The sequence below is a fragment of the Mustelus asterias genome, chromosome 17 (assembly GCF_964213995.1).
Source record: "Mustelus asterias chromosome 17, sMusAst1.hap1.1, whole genome shotgun sequence".
NCBI lineage: Eukaryota > Metazoa > Chordata > Chondrichthyes > Carcharhiniformes > Triakidae > Mustelus > Mustelus asterias.
Genome location: NC_135817.1, coordinates 31165407 through 31187452, shown reverse-complemented (window position 1 = coordinate 31187452; position 22046 = coordinate 31165407). Strand labels below are relative to the sequence as shown.

The 22046-nt window shown below is 41.7% G+C and overlaps 1 protein-coding gene across 2 annotated transcripts in view; it reads left to right on the top strand.

Moving 5' to 3' along the window:
- LOC144506410 (rho guanine nucleotide exchange factor TIAM1-like) overlaps positions 1 to 22046 on the top strand; it is a 306108-nt gene that overhangs the window by 195898 nt on the left and 88164 nt on the right. For both annotated transcript variants that reach the window (XM_078232483.1, XM_078232484.1), the window contains 2 exons: positions 3954 to 4043; positions 12194 to 12409. In XM_078232483.1, coding sequence (XP_078088609.1) covers positions 3954 to 4043; positions 12194 to 12409 — 306 coding nt within the window. The remainder of the gene's footprint in view (positions 1 to 3953; positions 4044 to 12193; positions 12410 to 22046) is intronic.

Sequence of the window (22046 nt, the reverse complement as noted above, 5' to 3'; positions counted from 1 at the left end):
TACTAATTTAGTAGTGCCATTACCTGCACCTGGTCTAGGATTGTGTTTGGGCGACTGTGAAATTTGTCTGTTTTTAGGTGAATATAGTGATGATGGATCCAGCACCTTTTTCAGAACCTCTTGGAAAGGTTTGTCAGTGCTGGGTGGAGGAGGCACTGGAGCTGCCCCGCTCAGCTTTTCGAGAGTTTGCTGACATCTAACCAGCAATCGCTAACAAACATGCATGTTCTTAAAAACTTATTCAATGTCAAACAAGGAGAAAACTGTACTATGGATCTGCATTAGCATGTGATCGCCCCTCCAGTTCGCATTCCAGCGCTCCGCCACCCTTCCTTCCATCTGTCCTTCCCTCCAGACTTGCCCGAGGGCAGTCGACACTGAGACAGGTGGCCTAAATTCCATCCGGTCGCATTGTTGCACTGCTTCTTGGAGGCTTGGCAAACTCGGGATTAATTTCTGTTGAGCAAGCTTGTTCTGACTTCCTTGTTCAATCATGTGCTGGAATCATGTATGATTCACCCACAGGTATAATTAGTGTAGTCTCCCAAGTGTCAAGGTAAACTCCCATTGTTTGGATGTCAGCCAGTACCTCATTAAAAAACACTTCAATCACAACTTCAGTTGTAATCATTACACAGTCTGAGTACCTTCTGATGTGTGGAACTGCTTTCTGAATGATATTTAATTTGCTGCCTGGACTCAAAGATCGACCTTTGTGCACCAACTTCCATTAATGCTATTACCAAACAGATACGTCACTGAGCAATTATCCTTCAGCAAGAAGCTTTGCTTTCACTTGTGTGGACACATGAGGCTTCCCACGCAACAAGATTGACATAGATCCATTTCTTTGTCAGTGATAACAGGCAGAACACAACATCTCTGTGGTGAATGTCATTTTGAACAAATCATCTTTGTATTTATAGACAAGAATCAAATCCACATAATTGCTGTTTCAGTTGTTATAGATGGGTTTTTATGACATTGATTTTGTTCAGAAACTCAAAGTGGAGAGTTGCCGGAAGTGGAGATGAAGGTATTTCTTACTGTCCTATTTCCCAGTCTCCCCACCAAAGTGGATAACGCCACATTTCATTACATGCTCTCGCCCACTCGCACAATGCGTGTAAATCTTTCTGAAACCTCTTTGTATCCTTCTCTGCTTATCTTATCACCTAACATTGTACCAAACTTGGATGCATTACATTAGGTTCCCTCACATAAAAAAATATAGATTGTGGAAAAGCTGAGCGTATACATCCTTGTGATACATTGCTAGTTACATCCCACCAACCTGAAAATGCCCTGTTTATGCCTACTCGCTACTTTCTGTCTATTAACTCCTCAGTCCATACTAATGTATTACCCCCAATCCCTTGTGTGTGGCACCTTATCAGATGCTTTGTGAAAGTACAAGTACACTATATCCACTTGTCCATTCATTCCCTTTTATCCATTCAATTAGTTACATCTCAAAAAAACACCTTGTTGTCTCTGCTTAATCATGTTATGATTTTCTAAGTACATTGTTACCACATGCCTAATAGATTCTAGCATTCTGCCTGCTCCTGATGTTGAGCTAACTGATCTATAGTCTGCTGATTTGTCTTTTTCTTCTGTCTTAAATAGGGTTATATTTGCTACCTTGGGAACTGTTCCAATCTGTAAGGAATTCTGTTAAATCAAAGCCAATGCAACCACTATTTCTGCAGCTACCTCTAGTAAAATCTTAGGATCCATGTCGTCAGATCCAGGGGAATAATCATCACTTAGTCTCAATAATTTCTTCAATACTTGTACTGACTTCTTTAAATTCCTCATTCTCGCTGAAGCCTTGTTTCCCCATTGTTGTTTTGGAATGGTTTTCGTATATTTCACTGTGAAGACAGATCATTTTTAGGCCACCTGTCTCAGTGTCGACTGCCCTCGGGCAAGTCTGGAGGGAAGGACAGATGGAAGGAAGGGTGGCGGAGCGCTGGAATGCGAACTGGAGGGGCGATCACATGCCAATGCAGATCCATAGTACAGTTTTCTCCTTGTTTGACATTGAATAAGTTTTTAAGAACATGCATGTTTGTTAGCGATTGCTGGTTAGATGTCAGCAAACTCTCGAAAAGCTGAGCGGGGCAGCTCCAGTGCCTCCTCCACCCAGCACTGACAAACCTTTCCAAGAGGTTCTGAAAAAGGTGCTGGATCCATCATCACTATATTCACCTAAAAACAGACAAATTTCACAGTCGCCCAAACACAATCCTAGACCAGGTGCAGGTAATGGCACTACTAAATTAGTAAATCTTGTGGCTATCTTATGCTGGTAGAAATGGGCAGGGTACATTTGAATTACTCCAGTCTGATTTGCTTTCACCACATTATTTCTGCCGTCCCCTTATTTCCCATTATAATTTCACCTGTCTCTGCCTCTTTTTGGCACTCATTTACTTTCACCAATCTCTTCCTGTTTACATACCTATAGGAATGTTTAAAATCTGTCCTTTTTGTCTCTTCCCTTATCAGGTTCTTGACCCTCCTTTCATGAACTCTCAACTCCTGTCAATCCTCAGGCCTACTTTTTTGACAACAATATAAGCCTCTTTCCTTGACCTAATACTACCTTTTGCTCCTTCTGTTAGTCACGATTTAACCACTTTTTCTGTGGATTGCATGTGGGGCGGCACGGTAGCACAGTGGTTAGCACTGCTGCTTCACAGCTCCAGGGACCTGGGTTCGATTCCCGGCTCGGGTCACTGTCTGTGTGGAGTTTGCACATTCACCTCTTGTCTGCGTGGGTCTCCTCCGGGTGCTCCGGTTTCCTCCCACAGTCCAAAGATGTGCTGGTTAGGTTGCTTGGCCATGGTAAAATTGCCCCTTAGTGTCCTGAGATGCGTAGGTTAGAGGGATTAGCAGGTAATATGTGTAGGGATATGGGAGTAGGGCCTGGGTGGGATTGTGGTTGGTGCAGACTGGCCTATTTCTGCACTGTAGGGTTTCTATGATTTCTATGATTTCTTCTATGTATCTTAAAAGAATGTACTCTTTCAATGCTATCCGTTGCTTGTCTATCAACATATTTTTCAATGGAGTTTCCCAATATAATTTCGTCAACTCACCCCTCGTACCCACATAGTTTTCTGTATTTAGATTTAAAACCCTAGCTTTCAGACTTGCGGAGCAGTCATAAGGACATGAAAGACCCAACATCTGGTTCATTTATTAGCATTTTCCATTATTGTCTGAGTGGAAAAGTAGTATGACGATCATTGTGAGTGAGATCTCCATGCCTGCTCCACACTGCCTCTGCTCCTTCACTCAAAAGAAGAGTTCAAAAAATTAGATGCATGTATGAGTTCAGTTACGTAGAATTACAATTTGTAGAGTCAATTACATGGCATGTTGGCACAGTGGTTAGCACTGTTGCATCAGAGCACCAGGGACTCAGGTTTGATTCCAGCCTGTCTTGATTCTGTCTGTGTGGATTTTGCACGTTCTCCCTGTGTCTGTGTGGGTTTCCGCCAGGTGCTCTGGTTTCCTCCCACAGTCCAAAGATGTGTGGGTTAGGTAGATTGACCATGGTGGATGTGTGGGGTTATGGGGATGAGGCAGAGACGAAGGCCTGGGTGGGATGCTCTTTTGGAGAGTCGGTATGAACTCGGTGGGCTGGATGGCCTTTCTCTGCATGGTAGGAATTCTATGATTAACTTTAGCTCCACTACAAGCAAACAGTGCAGATAAACATGGCAGTGTGCCCTTACCAATATGGGCAATGTGAAAAATAGGCCATACAGACCTTCCCACTGATGCAAATCTGTAGTTGATTAATTAGTCTAGGCCTCTGGATTAATAGACCAGTAATATAACCACTACGCTACCGTGTTTCTATGTTTATTAAAGTTTTCGTTCATTTTTCAGCAGGGTTTAACTTTATTTATATTATCTGTATCTCTTTCTCTGTTTAGGATTTTGTGTGTCATTAGTTGAAGAAGAGGGATCACACCAACAGATGATTATCACTGATGTAAAAGAAGGTGGTCTGGCTTCATCTAAAGGTAATCTGGTTTTCTTCAAGCGCACAGTATTAACTTTGAAGTGTTTTTCCTTTTGCCTATCTGTTGCAAAGATCATTTGCAGTTTCTTTTTATTTAGCACGGCACTGTAACTGAACATTACTTGCTTAGGATTCTTCCTTTATATATTTGGGAAAGATGTGGTGAAATGCAGTTTACTGATAAACCAATCTAAGTTTATGGTTATTGCTTCTTGGACTCAACTGCAGATGCTTACACAAAGCAAAGCTTTTAATCTGATACTTCTGAAGAAAATTTAGTGTTATTTTTCAAATATGGTAAATTCTTGTATTCTTAATTTGATTTCTGTTTTAAGTTCATACCAGTATTTTTATTCTGGTTATCATTATGGTTTTAATCATTGCAGTCCAACATGTGGCAGAGGCACTATCTGGAGGAGACAATAAGAAGAAAGCCCGTCTTATGAACAAAATTGAGAATCTTTCCTATTGAAGTCTCCTCTGAATTTAGTGACTACTAATCATCAAATCCCCAGTTTGATGTTTCCCAACTTAACAAAGTCCTACCTGTGGCATAGAGTCATAGATGTTTACAGTATGGAAACAGGCCCTTTGGCCCAACTTGTCCATGCTGTCCCTTGTGCCAAAGAGAGTGCATGGGTAGATGCATTGTTTGCAAATTTCAATAACCTCGTGAATATTCTGGGCGGAATTTTCCCAGAAAAAAAGTGTTGAATTCGTGTGAAAACTGGGCTAATTCATGCTGTTTTTTTCAGTGGGAGTTCAGAGAAGAATCTCCCACACTCTGCGCACTGCAGAGGCCACCAGCGTGAATATCATTAAAAACTAGGGGGTGGGACCTATCCCCACTGGAGAGGCTGAAATCAGCACGCTGAACGGGCTACTGCGCATGTGTCGATCTGTCAGTGTCGAGATGCGCAGAGGCCCCGCACTGATGGCCTCAATTGTGGCCAGCCGTGCGACCCCCAGAATGCTGGCTCTCCGCCCCCCCCTCCCCCCATGGCCTGATCGCTGGCCCCCTGACCATTCCCAGCCAGCCCCGAACTCCCCCTTCCTGGCCTGCCCCAATCTACAGCCCGATTTCCCACCCGCACAGTCCTGCCCCAATCGCTGCCCTCCCTACTTCCCCCACTGATCCCTATGCAGAGTGGCAATGGGGCTCTGCCCCCATTTTCCTACCCCTTAGCACTGCCCCATGCCTGATGGGCAGTGTCACGGTGCCCCCTGGGCATTGGCACTTTTCCCGTTGGGTAGTGCCGGAGGCATAGGCTGGCATTGCCAGGACACCAATGCACAGGGGGCACCCCCCGCCCCCGCTGCCCGATTCTCTGGGAGCCCTGATTGTCCCCCCTTCACACCAGCGGGGTCAGACCGCTAGTGCTAGTGGGGAGTTACTGTAAACCCTGCTGGAGTGAACCACTCTGGCAGGAGGGGAGGGGGGGGCGGGGAGTTGGGAGTCATCTGCACTGAAAGCATGAGCTCTTTTCTCTCCTTACAGATGCTGCCAGACCTGCTGAGATTTTCCAGCATTTTCTCTTTGGTTTCAGATTCTAGCATCTGCAGTAATTTGCTTTTATACATTTAAACAGCATCTTTAACATAGTAAAACTTCCTAAGGCATTTCAAAGGAGTGTGAGCCAATAGAATTTGATGCTGGCAACCTTGAGGAGATATTGGATGAACCTTGGCCTTATCTATTCAGGGATCATTTCTTGTGTCAAGTTAACACCAATAGACTGGTGCTATAGCATTTCACCTCTTTGATCTCTACAGACTTACTCCAACTTTACCACCTTTGCCACTTGTACTCCACCAACCTGAATATAAGGTTATCAAAGGATAGCATGTAGCTCGACAAAGATGGATTCTTGGTGAATTCTGGTGCAAAGAAGGGAGAGTGATGGCAGATTAAGTATTGCAGACAATCTTAGTCGTGTAGGTGAATAAATCAATTAGTCTTTTTTATTTGTTCATGGGATGTACTGGCAAGGTCAGCATTTTTTTTACCTCCTAATTTCCCTTGAAGGCATTACTGAGCCACCTTCTTGAATTGCTGCTGTGCATCTTTCACAGTCCTGTTAAGTTCCAGAATTTTGAGACAGCAACAATGAAATAATGGTGACTTGGAATGGAATTGGACATGTTGGTGTTCCCATGTGTTGTGGTCAAAGATTGAAACCACTCAGGTAGTTTCAATCTTTGATCACAACAGTAACTGCAGTAACTGAGACTTTATTAAGAAATATATTTGAGAGACATAACCCTGCTCCTCCAAAATATCTGACAGGTACCAGGTCTGAGTAACCTATTTATACCTTTTGGTTATCACCCTTATACTATAAATCCTAATAAGCATCACTATACTGGTTGCAGCTGTAATTTAACTAACTGAAGACTGAAGTTTGTGCTTCTTATCACACTTCTGCTTACCCCATCCTGTGAAAGTCATTAAGTTTGTCATTGTTAGTTTCCCACACCAGCATGCTGAGAAAGGGCACTAATAACTATTATTTTAAAGCTGTTAATGCTCATTACTACATTTGCCTACTTCAAAGCCAAATGATTTCAATGACCCCACCTCCCATGCATCAGCTACCTTTGTCCTTTTAAGCTAGTAAAGGCATGGGTTTGGAAGGTGCTATCGATGAAACTTTGATGAGTTACTGCAGTGCATTTTGTAGATGGTACATAATGGAGATATGGTTCACTGATAGTGAAGGAAGTGAATGTTTAACGTGGTAGATGGCAGCTATTCCTAGAAGGATTTTTAGAAAGGGGAAGTTTCTCATGAAAAGAAGGATACTGGGTTGGCCTTACTTAACGTGTTCCAGATGTCTTGGAGTAAAGTCAATGACTACTGCCAGCGCTGATGCTATGTTGGGTGGAAGGACAAAGGTAAATTCTGAATTGGAGAGCCAATTGATGTAAGAATGGAAGGAGTAGGTGCTTTTTCAAAGGGAAGAGGGCAATGTTTACAGGACTGGAGGTAAGTTGGGAAGTGGAAACAAGGAAGTGAACCATATAAATGATCAGGATCAAGGTGATGCAAGATGTTGTGGATGATTGTGGAAGTGAATTGGAATGCAAGATGTAATTAAATGAGGACAGGAGGGCAAAAGGAGTGGAAGTAAAAGGGATTAAGGTGAAGGTTCAAGTCACCAGCAATGCGATGGGCATTTGGCGCAACGGCCAAGTGGTATGTAAAGAGCAAAGATCTAGACATGGAAGTTATAGAATTCGAAGTGGGTTGCTGGCAAAGTCGTTGTGTGATAAGTGGGAAGAAGTTGAGGTGCTCAAATAAGGAAAAGGTAATTGAGAGGCAGGGGGAAGATGAGATTGGTCATGATAGGAAATTGTGCACCTATAGAGGATGTATAGTGGACTCGGAGGGAAGTTTAAACTATATTGATGGGCAGCAGAGAGCTTAGGAAAGCAAATAATTCCTTAGAATGACGATTTGAAGAATAATGAGTGTGCTAGTTGAAACTGGGCTATTTTGAGGGTTAAGTACCAAAGCTGAAATGATCATTTGTCAGGTTCATTTTCATTACTGAGTAATGCTGCTCCTGTGAATGAAAGTCTTGTTGTTAGATTGTGATGTTATCTTCAGTGGGCATGCTCTGTCTCTTTGTTAGTTTTAATTCTTCTTATACATTTTCCTAAATCTTTTTACTGCTTAGTCATATACTTTAGGGTTCCACAACAAATGTAGTTTTCCTGCTCAAAAGACAATTGGAAACATCAATCCAGCTGCAAGAAACTACAGTTCTGCAGCTCCAAATTACAGCAAATACTGATTTCATTCCCAATCTTTCGGCGGTACACAACTCTAAACTTTCAAAAACCGATTATTCCTTAGAAGTAGATCATATGGATCAAAATGAATGTCAGTCGAGCACAGTGCAGACAGTGAAACATGCGCGACCCCCACTGCTTCTGTGAAACTGCCTGGAGGTCAAATACTGAATGGAGTCTTTTTGTTCTGTAATGCCATTGCCTGCTATCTTTAGAGTACTGGCTGTAGTACCCCATTGTGACATTCTACTTAATAGTCATTGAAATTTGTGTTCAGCTTAGTGTGCAGTGGAATCTTGTTCCATCATGAAAACTGCAAGAATTCAGGCCATTCTTTCATGCAGAGGCTGGAGAGCAACGACCTTGTGATTACAACGAACTTTTCAGGTCTTTAATTAATGAATTCCAATCCATTCCATGAATGGACAGTTTCAGCATGCTGGCTAATAATAAATGGGGATTAATTTCTGGGGCATTCTCCATATTCATCACACATGACTTTGGAAGATTTTCAGAAACCCTAGAAAATGACAATAGACACAATTTGGTTCTCGAGAACAACATGGAGCGAAAACCCCAAGCTGTGATAAATAACAAAAGTACTGGAAATACTCGGTAGACCAGGCAACCTCTGTGTTGAGAAAAACAGAGTTCTTGTTTCAGGTCAATGATCTTTTATCAGAACTAGAAAAGGATAGGGTTATGGTGGGCAATAATTGGTTGCCTTGGAAAAGGATTAGGAATCCCGAAACAGGATTCATCTGTGTCTGTTCCTTCTGTTCAATTTGCTATTTGCCAATCGTGCTATTTGCTAATTTATATCATGCAGGCAGCATTTTTCAGCAGGTGGCCCAAAATTGGGAGTGCACCATATGCATTTAGGCGTCAGCACAATTTAAAAGTGGTGGTGCATTGTGGCTGGAGCAAGTGCTAAATGTCATTGTGGAACTCATTCTGGCATAGAAGAAGGCATGATAATGAAACAACATGTGGATGTGGGGTCTCTAAGATTTTCCACAGCATTGAAGGCCCTGATCGATGAGCTGTAGAGAAGGAGATATTGGCTCTATCCATTGGGGCCAAGAGGTAGTGGGACCAGATAACTGGTGGTGAATGCCAGGAACCAAACCCTGAGGACATGGATTCAGTACTGCAAAATGTTCAATGATCCCACATTAGTCAGGTTCAGAAATTTATCTTCAAATGCCGCATCACATCAACTACATCATTAGCCTCGGCAATTGCTCAGTACGCCACAACGCCACACCTCCCATCACTTACCAACATTCTCTATCAACCTGAATACATAGCTTCACCTTGCACACTTTGCTGCAAACCTCACACCCACATTTCATAGTTTGCATACATTGGCAACTGTACAACCATGAAAGCCACGTCGCCCATGGAAATTGCACATCAGTGGCACATTTCCTTCTCTTCTACTGGACTGGGTAGAACAAAGGAATCGAGAAGTGCTTATCAGAGGCTCATGTGCGGCTGCATATTCTTAACCTGATGGAGGAGATGGTGCTGATCGTCAATGCCACAGCTATTGCTGAGGCCATGGTTGGCGGTGAGCCTTAAATGATAGAAGATGATAGTGTCTTCATTCTTGATCCTCCTTCTCACAAAGCACTTGCAACACATTCCACCATCTCTTCTGATTTAGAAGTTGCAGGTGGTGAAAAATATGCACCTCTTATTTCTCCATCGGGCCCCCACTCCTCTACTACAGCCTTACCCATGTGCATTTCTTCTTTCAGATACCCAAGAATTGCAACTAAGCCAGGTAGTAATGGAAGAGCAATAAGTGAAAAAACAAGACTACAGAAATAATAAAGAAACACCATCACATGATCTCTCACTCTCAGTCAACAGTTCAGATACTGATGCTGTGCAAAGTTTAGAGAAGATAACTAAGGATCTGCACATGGTGTGATCTGAGGTACCAATGACCTGCAGCCAGGCTTGTGGAAAAGGGTAGCATGGGTGCCACTTTGGCAGGGGGGTGAAGTTGCAAGTTCTGCTGCAGAAGATTTTGATGAGCACTTTGATAGAGCAAGCTACAGAAGAAAACTGATGGATATGCACAATGAAGTATTTAGTGCAGCGGTAGGTCTGCCCCCTTTGCATGAAATGCCAAGGATCATGAAGGTATGCGGCACCAACCTTGCACATAACTTTGCATTTTGTAGCATTTAAATGGGGACAAACTCCCTTAGCACACTTGTGAACCCAAACATGATGCAGTGCCTGGTGGTTGATGTCTCAGCTTGCACTGATGTGTTCCTAGCTCTTCCCCGATTCTGCTCCAACACTGTAGCGCAGACTCTGAATAAGACCATGGATATCTTGCTACAATTCCTTGAAGGATTGACTTATTTGAATTCTTGCTCTGTTCTCCCTCAACATCTTTCCTTTCTTTGTTTGGAACTATCTCATATTTAATTTTGGTTCTAGGGGGCCATTGGGGTTGGAGGCTTTTGTTCCATTTTTCATGATATTTGGGGAATAGAACAGTTTAGTGAAAGATTTTTATCACCGTGACTGTAGATCTCCTTGTTCTGTGGCGGATATTTTGCAGCAGATGTATAACATATCAGACGTGGCATTGAGAAACACAATAGAAGTGGATGAACACGAGCCATGGTTGAATTGGTTTCTTTTGTTCACCAGGCACAATCATGTGGCCAACAACTGAAGGGGGATTGCTCATGGCTCTCTAGCCCTATATAGTTCAGGGCAAGGAACAATTGTGAAATCTGTTTGTGAATAAACTGGAAACTATATTAAAAATCACTTTGAGATCTCTATAACTGCAGCTCCCAGGGAAGACAGTGGATGGCAGCACTATTCTGTTATCACTTATTAAGCATTAATCTAACATCACGTAAGCTGTCCTGTGAACCCCTTGGCTAAGAGACTACTCTAAATTACGTGCAGTGTGAGACTTCATAATCACTGTGACCTTGCTGTTCTGTATTAACTAAGAAGGTTGCGCTTCAGAGGTATCTGAAAAGGAACGAGGCACAAGGGGCAGAATTTTACAGTCCCGTGCCAGTGTGTTTGCAGGCAGGGTACCTGCAAAATTCCCCTGGTGGCCTTCCCACTACTCTCCTGCTCTCCCCGACCTATTCATAATTTTACATAGGGCAGGTAAGGTTTAGGGCAGTCTGTCTAACCTTGTCCCAATTGAGGCCCTTGAGGGCCACTTCCACCTCTGCCTCAATTTTGAGGCTGGCAGGAGATGTTGAGGCGATGGCGGGAAGCCTGGAAAGTCCCTGCTCAGGCTTCGGACAGAAAGGAGGTTAACGTGCCTCCCACAAGGGCCCTCTTTCCAACCGGGCATTGCCCTGAGGAACTCCTGCAGTGTTGTCATGGAGCTGAGATGATTAACCCCCAACAAACCCAACCATCTTCCTTTTTGCTTGCTACATAGAAAGTTTTTCCCCTGATTCTCATCAACTCCAGTTTTGCTCGGGCTCCTTAATGCCACATTCAGTTAAATGCTGCCTTGATGTCCAGGTAAATCGCTCTCACCTCACCTCTTTCGAACATGTTTGGACCAAGGTTATAAAGAGGCCAGGAGCTTATTGATCCTGGTGGAACCCAAACTGAGCATCAGTGAGCAGGATATTTCTGAGTAATGATGACCCCCCCCCCCCTTCTATCACCTTAGTAATGAAGAGAGTAGACTGATGGAGCAGTCGTTTATCGGGTTGGATTTGTCCTGTTTCTTGTGCACAGGTCATACCTGGGCAATTTTCCACATTGTCTGGTAGATGCCAGTCTTGTAACATTACTGGAACAGCTTCGTGGGGCACAGCTAGTATTGGAGCACAATCTTCAGTACTATTGCCCGAATGTTGTTTGGACCCATAGCCTTTGTAATATCCAGTATCTTTGGCCATTTCTTGATATTATGTGGACTGATCCTTTGTTGTTCCTCAACTCAAATCAAAAACCTTTATTTGAACCACTTGTATAGTTCTATCCTATACTCGAGTGTTCAAGATGAGTAATAAAAAAGAGCTAAATATTTGTCATAATTTTCTATGGATTGAGTTTCTAATGCCAGAGTGACATAGAAGAGTGACGATGCTGTCAGTCGAAATATTGAGAGGTGGACTTTTTTCATATAAAGTGAAATCGGTGAGTGATCCACCCAAGGCTGCTATCATATCTGCCTCACTCAGATTTTCTCCCAAAGACCTTCTGAACTGGTTATTTGCTTTTATGGCTGCCGAAATGCATCATGAGAGAATAACTTAAAAATCACAATTTTGCTTCTAAGTTTGTAAATTTAAAAAGATCTTTGAATTGTAAATTTTTAACAGATTATCTTTTTGCGTTTAGGTCTAAAAGTAGGTGATGAAGTTTTGGAGATTAATAAAATGAAAGCTAAAGATTTGGTTGTAGCTGACCTGAAGACTATCCTGTCTGCGCCTTCACTTTCTCTCACTGTACGAACATATGGTCAGCCAGTAGATGGACATATATCCACCTCGCCCCTTCGACGGGTAGGAACAACAGATGCATTAAGCGACAGTGGATTTGTTTCCAGTCATCAAGGTAGGGGCCATTGTCACTACTTAAAATTATTATTATGTTTAAGATAGTATTTAGATCCATCAAGGCAATAATAGAATGATATTTTAACTTAAACTGCCTGGTGGAAAATTGATGGGTTTGAATCAGCCACATTAATTGCACCCCACCTGATTTTGTTTCTATGGCTATATTGGGTGGCGTGTGACAGCCAGCAAATTCGATCCTGTATATTACCACCAGGCAAATTAGGTTAAAATTATACTCAAAGTTATTATTCACTTACCTTCCATGGACCTTCTATTTGATTCAATTTTTAGAATTTTCTTTATGATGTTCTGACCGTGCTAGTCTGTGCTATAGCTTGGAAACATCCAAATTAAGTCCTGAAATTTTGGCCATCGAGTGCTGCTTACAATCTCGATCAATGTTTTTTTTGCAGTATAGGAAATTGAATAACTAAAATCAGACTTATTTTCTTCTGAAAAATGTTTTGAGTATTTCTGTTTGTTTTTCTGATCGAAGTATGAATGAATGCTTGCACAGTGGGATACAAATGGGGAGGGCAGAAATAATTTTACATAGGTGATGATTAGATCTTTGAAATCACTAACACAATATTGAAGTAACATTTGTTTAAATATTTAAAAAAGAATTATATGTTTACTTCAAAAGTGGAATATGAAAGGGGACAAGCACCAAACAAGAAAGTGAGATTAGATTAGGTGACACACATGCCGAAAAATATCTGCATAATGTTGATGGATCAAATGGGCTGTTTCTGTTCTACATCAGTCTGAGGTAAGTAAGAGTGACTGCTCTTGGCATCAAGGCAACAATTAAACACATGAGGCAAGAGGGAACCAAAGTAAAACTAACATCAGTGAGGATCAGGTAAAAAAAAACTCCCGCGGCCAGAATTATACCTGGCACAAAGGAAGATGGTTGTGGTTAGCACTGCTGACTCAGCGTCAGGGACCAGAGTTCAATTCTGGCCTCGGGTAACTGTCTGTGCGGTGTTGGCATGTTCTCCCATGTCTGCGCGGGTTTCCTCCGGGTGCTGTGGTTTCCTCCCACAGTCCAAAGATGTACGGGTTAGGTTGATTGTCCATGCTAAATTGCCCCTTAGTGTCAGGGGGATTAATGGGGTAAATACATGGGGTTATGGGGATAGGGCCTGGGGTGGGATTGTGGTTGGTGTTGACTCAATGGGCCGAATGGTCTCCTTCTGCACTGTAGGATTCTATGATCCTATGTGATGTTTGGAGGTCAATCTTCTCCGTCTTGGGACACCATGGCATGAATTTCTTATGGGAGTGTCCTAGATCCAGCCATCTTCACTGTTTCTTCAATGACCATCCATCCATCATAAGGTCAGAAGTGGGAGTATTTGCTGATAATTGCACAGTGTTCACATACATTTACAAATCCTCAGAAATGAAATAGTCCATGCTTGTATGCTGCAAGGCCTGGACAATATTCAGGCATGGTCTAATAGGTGGTTAATAATATTCGCATCACACTAGTGCCAGGCACAACTATCTCCAACAATCTAATCCTCTTCCCTATGCATTCAGTGACATTACCATCATCAAATCCCCCACTATCAGCATTGTGAGCTTGTTAAAAAGGTACAGCAATAATCATGGGTGATTTCAATCCACGTATAGACAGGAAAAATCAGATGGGCAAAGGTAGTGTAGATGAAGAATTCAGAGAATATTTTTGAGATTTCTAAGAACAGCACATTCTGGAGCCAACCAGAAGGCGGGCTGTACTAGATCTGGTATTCTGCAATGAGATGGGATTAATTGATAACCTCATAGTGAAAGTACCCCAATGTAGCAGTCCTCATAATATGATTGAATTTTACATTCACTTTGAGGGAGAGAAGAGTGCATCCAAGTATTTTAAAGGGCAATTATGAGAGCATGAAAGCAGAGCTGACTGAAGTGAACTGGCAAACATGCTTAAGGGATAGGTCAACAGATGTTTAGTAGCAGACTTTTAAAGAAATATTTCAGAATACACAGAATAAACACATTACAATGAGAAAGAGAAAGGCCATGGGGAGGGCCCGTCATCTGTGTTTAACTAAGAAAGTTAAAGACAGTATTAAACTTAAAGAAAAAGCATATATTTGTGCAAAGATGAGTGGCAGCTCAGGTGATTGGGAAGAATATCAAGAACATCAAAGTACGACAAAAAGATTGATAAGGAGGGGAACACGAGTATGAGAGAAAGGTGGCCAGTAATATAAAGCCAGACAGGAAGAATTTCTACAGATATTCAAATAAGAAAACAGTTATCCAAGTGAGCATTGGTCCTATAGAAAGTATGCCTGGGTAATTGGAATGGAAAGTAGGGCTATGGTGGTGAATTAAACAGGTATTGTGTATCTATCTTCACTACAGAGGACACACGTAATATCCCAGAAATAGCTATATATCAGGAAATGGGAGGGAGGAACTCAAGAAAATCACCCGGGGAAGTGGTATTGAACAAATTATTAGGTCTGCGGGCTGACAAATCCCTTGGTCCAGATGGACTTTACCCTAAGGTCTTAAAAGAAGTGGTTAATAAGATAGTTGATGCATTGCTTTTTATTTTTCAAAATTCCCTAGGTTCCCGAGGGAAGGTTCCATTAGATTGGAAGATAGCAAATGTAACTCCTTTATTCAAAATGGGAAGGAGACAGAAAACAGGAAACTATAGACCAGTTAGCCTAACATCCGTTATAGGGAAAATATTAGAAGCCATTATTAAAGATGTCAGGGCAGGGCACTTGGAAAAATTCAAGGTGATCCGGCACAGTCAGCATGGTTTTAGAGTTCTTTGAAGGAGTTACATTTGATTTGATTTGATTTATTATTGTCACATGTATTAGTATGCAGTGAAAAGTATTGTTTCTTGCTCGCTATACAGATAAAGCATACCATGCTTGGAGAAGGAAAGGAGAGAGTGCAGAATGTAGTGTTACAGTCATAGCTAGGGTGTTGAGAAAGATCAACTTAATATCAGATGGGTCCATTCAAAAATCTGATGGCAGCAGGGAAGAAGCTGTTCTTGAGTCAGTTGGTATATGTCCTCAGACTTTTGTATCTTGTTCCCGACGGAAGAAGATGGAAGAGAGTATGTCCAGGGTGTGTGGGGTCCTTGATTATGTTGGCTGCTTTTCCTAGGCAACAAGAAGTGTAGACAGTGTCAATGAATAGGAGGCTGGTTTGAGTGATGGATTGGGTTTCATTCACGACCCTTTGTAGTTTATTGCGGTCTTGGACAGAGCAAGACCCAAACCAAATTGTGATACAACCAGAGAGAATGCTTTCTATGGTGCATCTGTAAAAGTTGGTGAGAGTCACAGTGGACAAATTTCCTTAGTCTCCTGAGAAAATAGAGGCATTGGTGGGCTTTCTTAACTATAGCGTCGGCATGGAGTGACCAGGACAGGTTGCTGGTGATTTGGGCACCTAAAAACTTGAAGCTAGCAACCATTTCTTCTTTGTCCCCATTGATGTGGACAGGGGCATGCCCTCCACTACGCTACCTGAAGTCGATGACTATCTCCTTAGTTTTGTTGACATTGAGGGTGAGATTATTGCCATTGCACCTGTTCCCAGATTCTCTATCTGTTTTGGCATCTTTGATGGATCTCCATAGGTCATATCTGGCTTTCTTGTATAGGTCAGGGTCTCCTGACTTGACCACCCCAGACTTGAACTTCAGCAAGCAGTGGATATCCCTGTTCATCTATGGTTTCTGGTTGGGAAACACACTGATTTGCTTCTTTGGCACACAGTGTTCTACACACTTACTAATGAAGTCAGTTACTGTATAAAGACACAAACTCAAGTGTCATTATATGCCCTGTTTATGAACAGAACTCCCACTTACCTGACGAAGGAGCAGCACTCCGAAAGCTTATGGCTTTTGCTACCAAATAAACCTGTTGGACTTTAACCTGGTGTTGTGAGACTTCTTACTGTGTTTACCCCAGTCCAACGCCGGCATCTCCACATCATAGCTAACAGGAAACAGAGTTGGTCATAAATGGGTTGGCAGGATGTGATGAGTGGTGTGCCGCAGGGATCAGTGCTGGGGCCTCAACCTTTTACAAAGCTACATTAGCAACAGCCAGACACATGTCCTCCTCTTTCAGCTTCAGCTACAGAAATGCACTAAACACGCTATTTACTCATAGATGGACATGAATTAATTTGAAAGTTAGCAGTTCTGGTCAGGCCAGCATTGCAGGGCTGCTGATTGAATTGCTGGAGGTGAATGCATGCTCCTTTTAGTGCTTAGCTCTCTCGCTGGGGATCAGTGGTTCATGGTGAGCAGCATGTTTAGCTGATTATTTTGGATCTGGTGGGATTAGGTATACGGCGAGCTTTGAGCTACCAAAGTCAGCTGACAGATGAGCTATGCCAGCACAATCTCATTTTTCAGCTGAAGGTGAGTGAAGAAAACTAATGCTAGCAGCTTGACTTCTGCTGCTTTTCTCAAAAGTTCTCACTGATCCTTGAGGGATTATTCTATAGAGATATTCGTGATGAGATGCAGAGCTGTGCCATTTTCGGGTAATGCAGCAAGGTATACATTCTAATGCAGAAATGGTGAGAAAGTGATTTTCTTTTACCTTTAAACACAGCATGGATTAGTGGTGTGTAAATTAACTGCACTGCATTTATGCTATTTCCTAGTGTTGAAATTGTTTTATTCATCATTGGTGCTTGCTTCTTAAGAGGAGATTTTGCTTTGTTTAAACCGTAGCTGCTAGTAAATTGTGATTTGCACGAGTGAAAATCAAGAAACAGGAGAAAAAAATTCCATTACAGGCAGAGTCTATTTCTTCGGGGATGTAATTGAATATCTAGTATATGGACCATTGTAACATTCTGGGCTTATGCTAAACAGCTACTGTATTAAATGCAGGATGCAGTTTTTACTTGTTCATGTTCAGTCCAATATTCACACTATTAACCAGCATGACCTGAGAATCAATTTAATTCCAAAATGAAGTTCCTTAAAATTTAGTACAATATTTGAAAACAGTAAATAGACCTATCTCACTTCATCAACCATAAGAGGGCTGAATTTAGCTTTTCTTTGATTGCTCATCAGTTCTGTACAGGAGAGCATGATGATCATTAATTACGTTGCTACAAGAATGTATCTCACGGTCATCATTTTATGATGAAAACTGTTTATACTACTGTTTCATGCTTCTGACATTAAAAAAACTGATTTTGAAACTAAGTTTTGAGTAATCTAGCTTATGGTCAGTAGCAAAGTAATGATCAGCGTGATGCTGACCTCAGAATCTATGGATTTTCCTTTTTATCTTTTCTTTTTGATTCTAGTGGCATGTTAAGGGATCTGCAGGCATCCAGCAACATTTGCATCATCAAGCAGAATAAACGCATGATCACATCAAAGTGTTTTCATAGTCAATAAATAAGGAAGTAAATACCTCTGAATCCCTGTACTTTTAAACTTTAAATTTTATGGATAGGGAAATATATCATGGGACATACAGATGGGCTTAAGTTAGAAATAAAATATAATGAACTTATTTGTTTTTGATCACTTAATAAATATGTGAAATTTATTATAAAATGGAGACACTTGTCATTCAATAAATATCAAATTATTTTTTTGAGGGCGAGTGAGGTTTTTCCAGTAATTAGGAACTTGGTGAAATATTTAAAAGCTCACTTGCACCTCATTAAATAAGGTACATTTTTTTTAGCTTTCTTTGAAGTGAGAAGAAAGGAGTAATTTTCTGGCCCCATTCAACGCAGGTCCAAATTTTGTTCTGGCTGGAAAGTCATGTGAAAGGGCCATAATAGGATATGCGCTGGGGAGATCTCAGAATGAGACCTTCCTCACCACCCTTGCCAGTGGTACCATCAGCTCCAGCGAGAGCGTGAACCTGATGACCATATTTAAATTTCAAAATCGGCTTAACACCATATCTTTCTGTTCCCACCCACCAACGTGACATAGCACCAATAGGAATCACTACTGGTCTCCAAAAATGAGACCAGACGTGATGACCAAACCAGGTGCTCGGGGGCCAGTGTGGCCCCAGGCTGGTCAGGGTCTTGGCACTGCCCCCTGGCACCCTGCCTGTGCAACCTGACACTGCTAGTGGTGGGGCCTATAGGGGATGGGGGTCTACAGGGGGAGGTTCTTTAGGTGACCCCATAGCAGGGATTCACTTCATGCATGGTGGGGGGAGGGGAAGGAGTGCTGGGCACCGATGCCCCGAAGACTGGGGATGGATGGCAGTGGTAAGCACTGCTGCCTCACAGTTGACTGGTTCGATTCCAGTCTTGGGTGACTGTCTGTGTGGAGTTTGCATGTTCTTCCTGTGCTGGTGTGGGTTTCCTCTGGGTGCTCCGGTTTCCTCCCACAGTCCAAAGATGTGTAGGTTAGGTGGATTAGCCATAGTAAATGTGTTGAGTTAGGGGGACAGGGTGGAGGGGTGGACATGGGCAAGATGCTCTTTCGAAGAGTCGATGGGCTGAATGACCTGTGCCTGTAGGGTTTCTGTTGTGCGCGGGATGGGGGGGGGATCCTGTATGCAACAGGATTGGCGAAGTCACTGAGCAGCAATATAAAATTTTTAAATAACTGTAAACTGAAACAAAATCAGAAAATGCCAGTTTGTAACTTTTATAGCAGTATAGACTGTGTAATGCTTCACGTGCAACTCTCCATCAGGACTGAAAAAAATTACAAGTGCAATGTATTTAAAATGGGAAGAGAATAAGGGAGGGACAAACAAACACACACATATGAGAAAGGAAGTGCAGAAAATTAGTTTCATATTTAATTTGGTCAACAAAGTTTCAGAGTTCAGAAACAAAAATGTAAGGAAAATGTTCCATCACTTGCAAAAGTAGTAATAGTATTTAGTTTGTTTGAAGCAGAATAATGAACAGAGCTTTTTACCAAGCTTGACATTTGCTTAAGGAAGATTGGTTTATGAAATAGAATTAAGATTATATAAATAATGCCAACATTTCAGTAACATGGAACTTTTGGATAATAAAAACTTGGAGTAATAAATGTGACATCTGTAGATTTTTTCCTTACTTTGTAAGGGGATATCAGTTAAACTTTGAATTGTGAATTAATTTTATTTAATCAAAGTTATAGTTGAAGATTGTAAATCACAATCTAGCCAGTTATTTGGTTCTGAATGAGTGGAATTTCCTCCAGTTAACTAATGGGAAGACTGCCAGTGACTTCAGTCCTTGCCTCAAACTCCATTCCTGAGCCACTGACTCCCTCCCTCTTCCTGGCAACAGTCTGAAGAAACAAAACCAGACAGTTTGCAACAGTAGTGGGCAACCTGTGGCCCAGGGGTCACATGCTGACCATTGGAATTCTGGGTGTTGCCCATGAGACATTTTGTTGACGATTGCCCACGTGCGGGTTGCCAGATTCCACTGATTTCTGTCTGTGTAGTTTTTTTCCTACCGGTATGACTGACGTGATAGACATGTAAAGCAAGGGTATGTGCAGTGAGGTTCAGGCTGTTTGCACACAATATTGATCATGAGAGCTGAGTGCTACCTCTGCTTCCATAATGTACATATTTATTTTGTTTTTTACGATTTGAAGTTGTTGGTTCTAATAATATATGAATGATTAAGCTTTTTCTATAACATTTTATGAAATATTGTATTCAATGTATTTAATATTATTCATGGAGTCATGGTTAGTGAACAATCTTGCAGGGCCCACTGAGGAAATTAAGGAGGGCCACTCATGTGGCCCACTCGCTAGCCTACATTTCCCATCACTGGTTTGCAATCTTGATGTCATCTTTGATAGCGAGATGAGTTTCCGACTACACATCCATGCCATCATTAAGACCACCCATTTCCACTTCCAAATGTCCGGCCTCAGTTCATCTGTTGTTGAAACTTGATTCTTGCTTTTGTTATCTCAAACCTTTACTATTCCAATGCACTCCCGGCTAACCTCCCACATTCTATTCGTCATCAATTTGAGATTATCCAAAACTCTGCTACCAACGCCCTATCTCGCACTGAACTATCTTCACCTATCACTCCTGTGCTCATTGACTTATTTTGGCTCTTGGTCAAATAATGTTTTAATTTTAAAAATACTTATCCTTGTTTTTAAATTCTTTCATTGCCTTACCCTTTCTAACTCTGTGATCTCCTCCAGTCCCACAACCTTCCAAGTTAGCGGTGTTCATTTTATTTGGGCCTATTGAGGATCCTTGATTTTTAATTCCCCCATTCTTGGTGGCTGTGTCTTCATCTACCTTGGTCCTAAGCTCTGGAAATCCCCCTAAACCTCGCTGCCTCATCTACCTCTGACCACATTTTTGGCCATATGTAGTCCGGTATCTAATCTTTTATTATGCTCTTGTGAAATGTAGCGGAATGTTTTACTGCATTAAAGGCACTATATAAACATAAATCGTTGTTGTAGATGTACCTTAATCACTCAAGATGTTTTCATATAAATTAGTTGAATAATTTTTTTGACAAATATTTTACCTCATTGTAATCTGAGACAGGCTTGAACAGAGCATGTCCAATATACAGAATTTCACAGTATGCAATCTGTGCAAAAAACATTGACCAGTAGTCCCTCATCCTAAAGCACTTGAGAATATCTATGTACCGTTCAGCATGATTTAACTTTTTCCATAGAGTTTTAGAAAATTATAATCAGAGCCTTCAGTATTTCTACCTTCGCTTCCTTTGCCATCTAAAAGAAGCCTTTTTATTGCTCTTTATTTTTTGCAAGTATTTCTCTTAATCTTTTTATCCCACCTTTTGCAGCTGTCCATCTCTTTTTCTATTTTTTTAAATGATCAATTGTTCTATTTACTAATTTCTCTTCCATTTCATCTGACCAATTTTCCTTTTAATCTCGCTATGTTGTCAGGTGGCTTGGTGATAATGTCACTGGACCAGTAATTCAGAGGCGCAGGCTAATGCTCTATCTGGGGACATAGGTTCTCCCCTCCACGGCAACTGGTGGAATTTGAATTCAATTAATAAATCTGGAATAAAGGAAATCCGTCATTCTTACCCTGCCTACATGTGGTGACAAACCACAGCAATGTGGTTGACTCATAATTCCCTCGAAATGGTCCAGACAGTCACTCAGTTCAAGGGCAATTAGGGATAGGCAGCAAATGCTAGTCTTGCCAACGATGCCCACACACCATGTAAGAATAAAGGAAAAAAAGGTAAACAGGTTTTGGAATGATTCTTGACTTTTTAAAATTCAAGATTGATGAGTTAGACATTGTTTCGTGAGTTCAGTTTGGTGGTGGTTCTTAAAATAATCATATAAATGTTCCTAATTGCTGACTAATAAGAGTGCACTTTGGAATCCCTGCGCAAGGGTCAGAGGAAAGATAGCAAAAACACACCATGCTCCCTGTTTTGTCCCACAGCATTTGTTTGGAACTCCACATGACACAACAGGATCTGTGCCTCCAATAGATGCAGGCCAAGGATTTTTTTGAATGAGGTGAAAGGGTTATTCCCACGCTCGCACTTACCTCCTCCTCTCATTTGCAGCCCACACAAAACATGGTACTTTGGTTTTGCCTTAGGGTCACACTGACCTGAGGCTCTGACAGATCCTGAGGACAGAC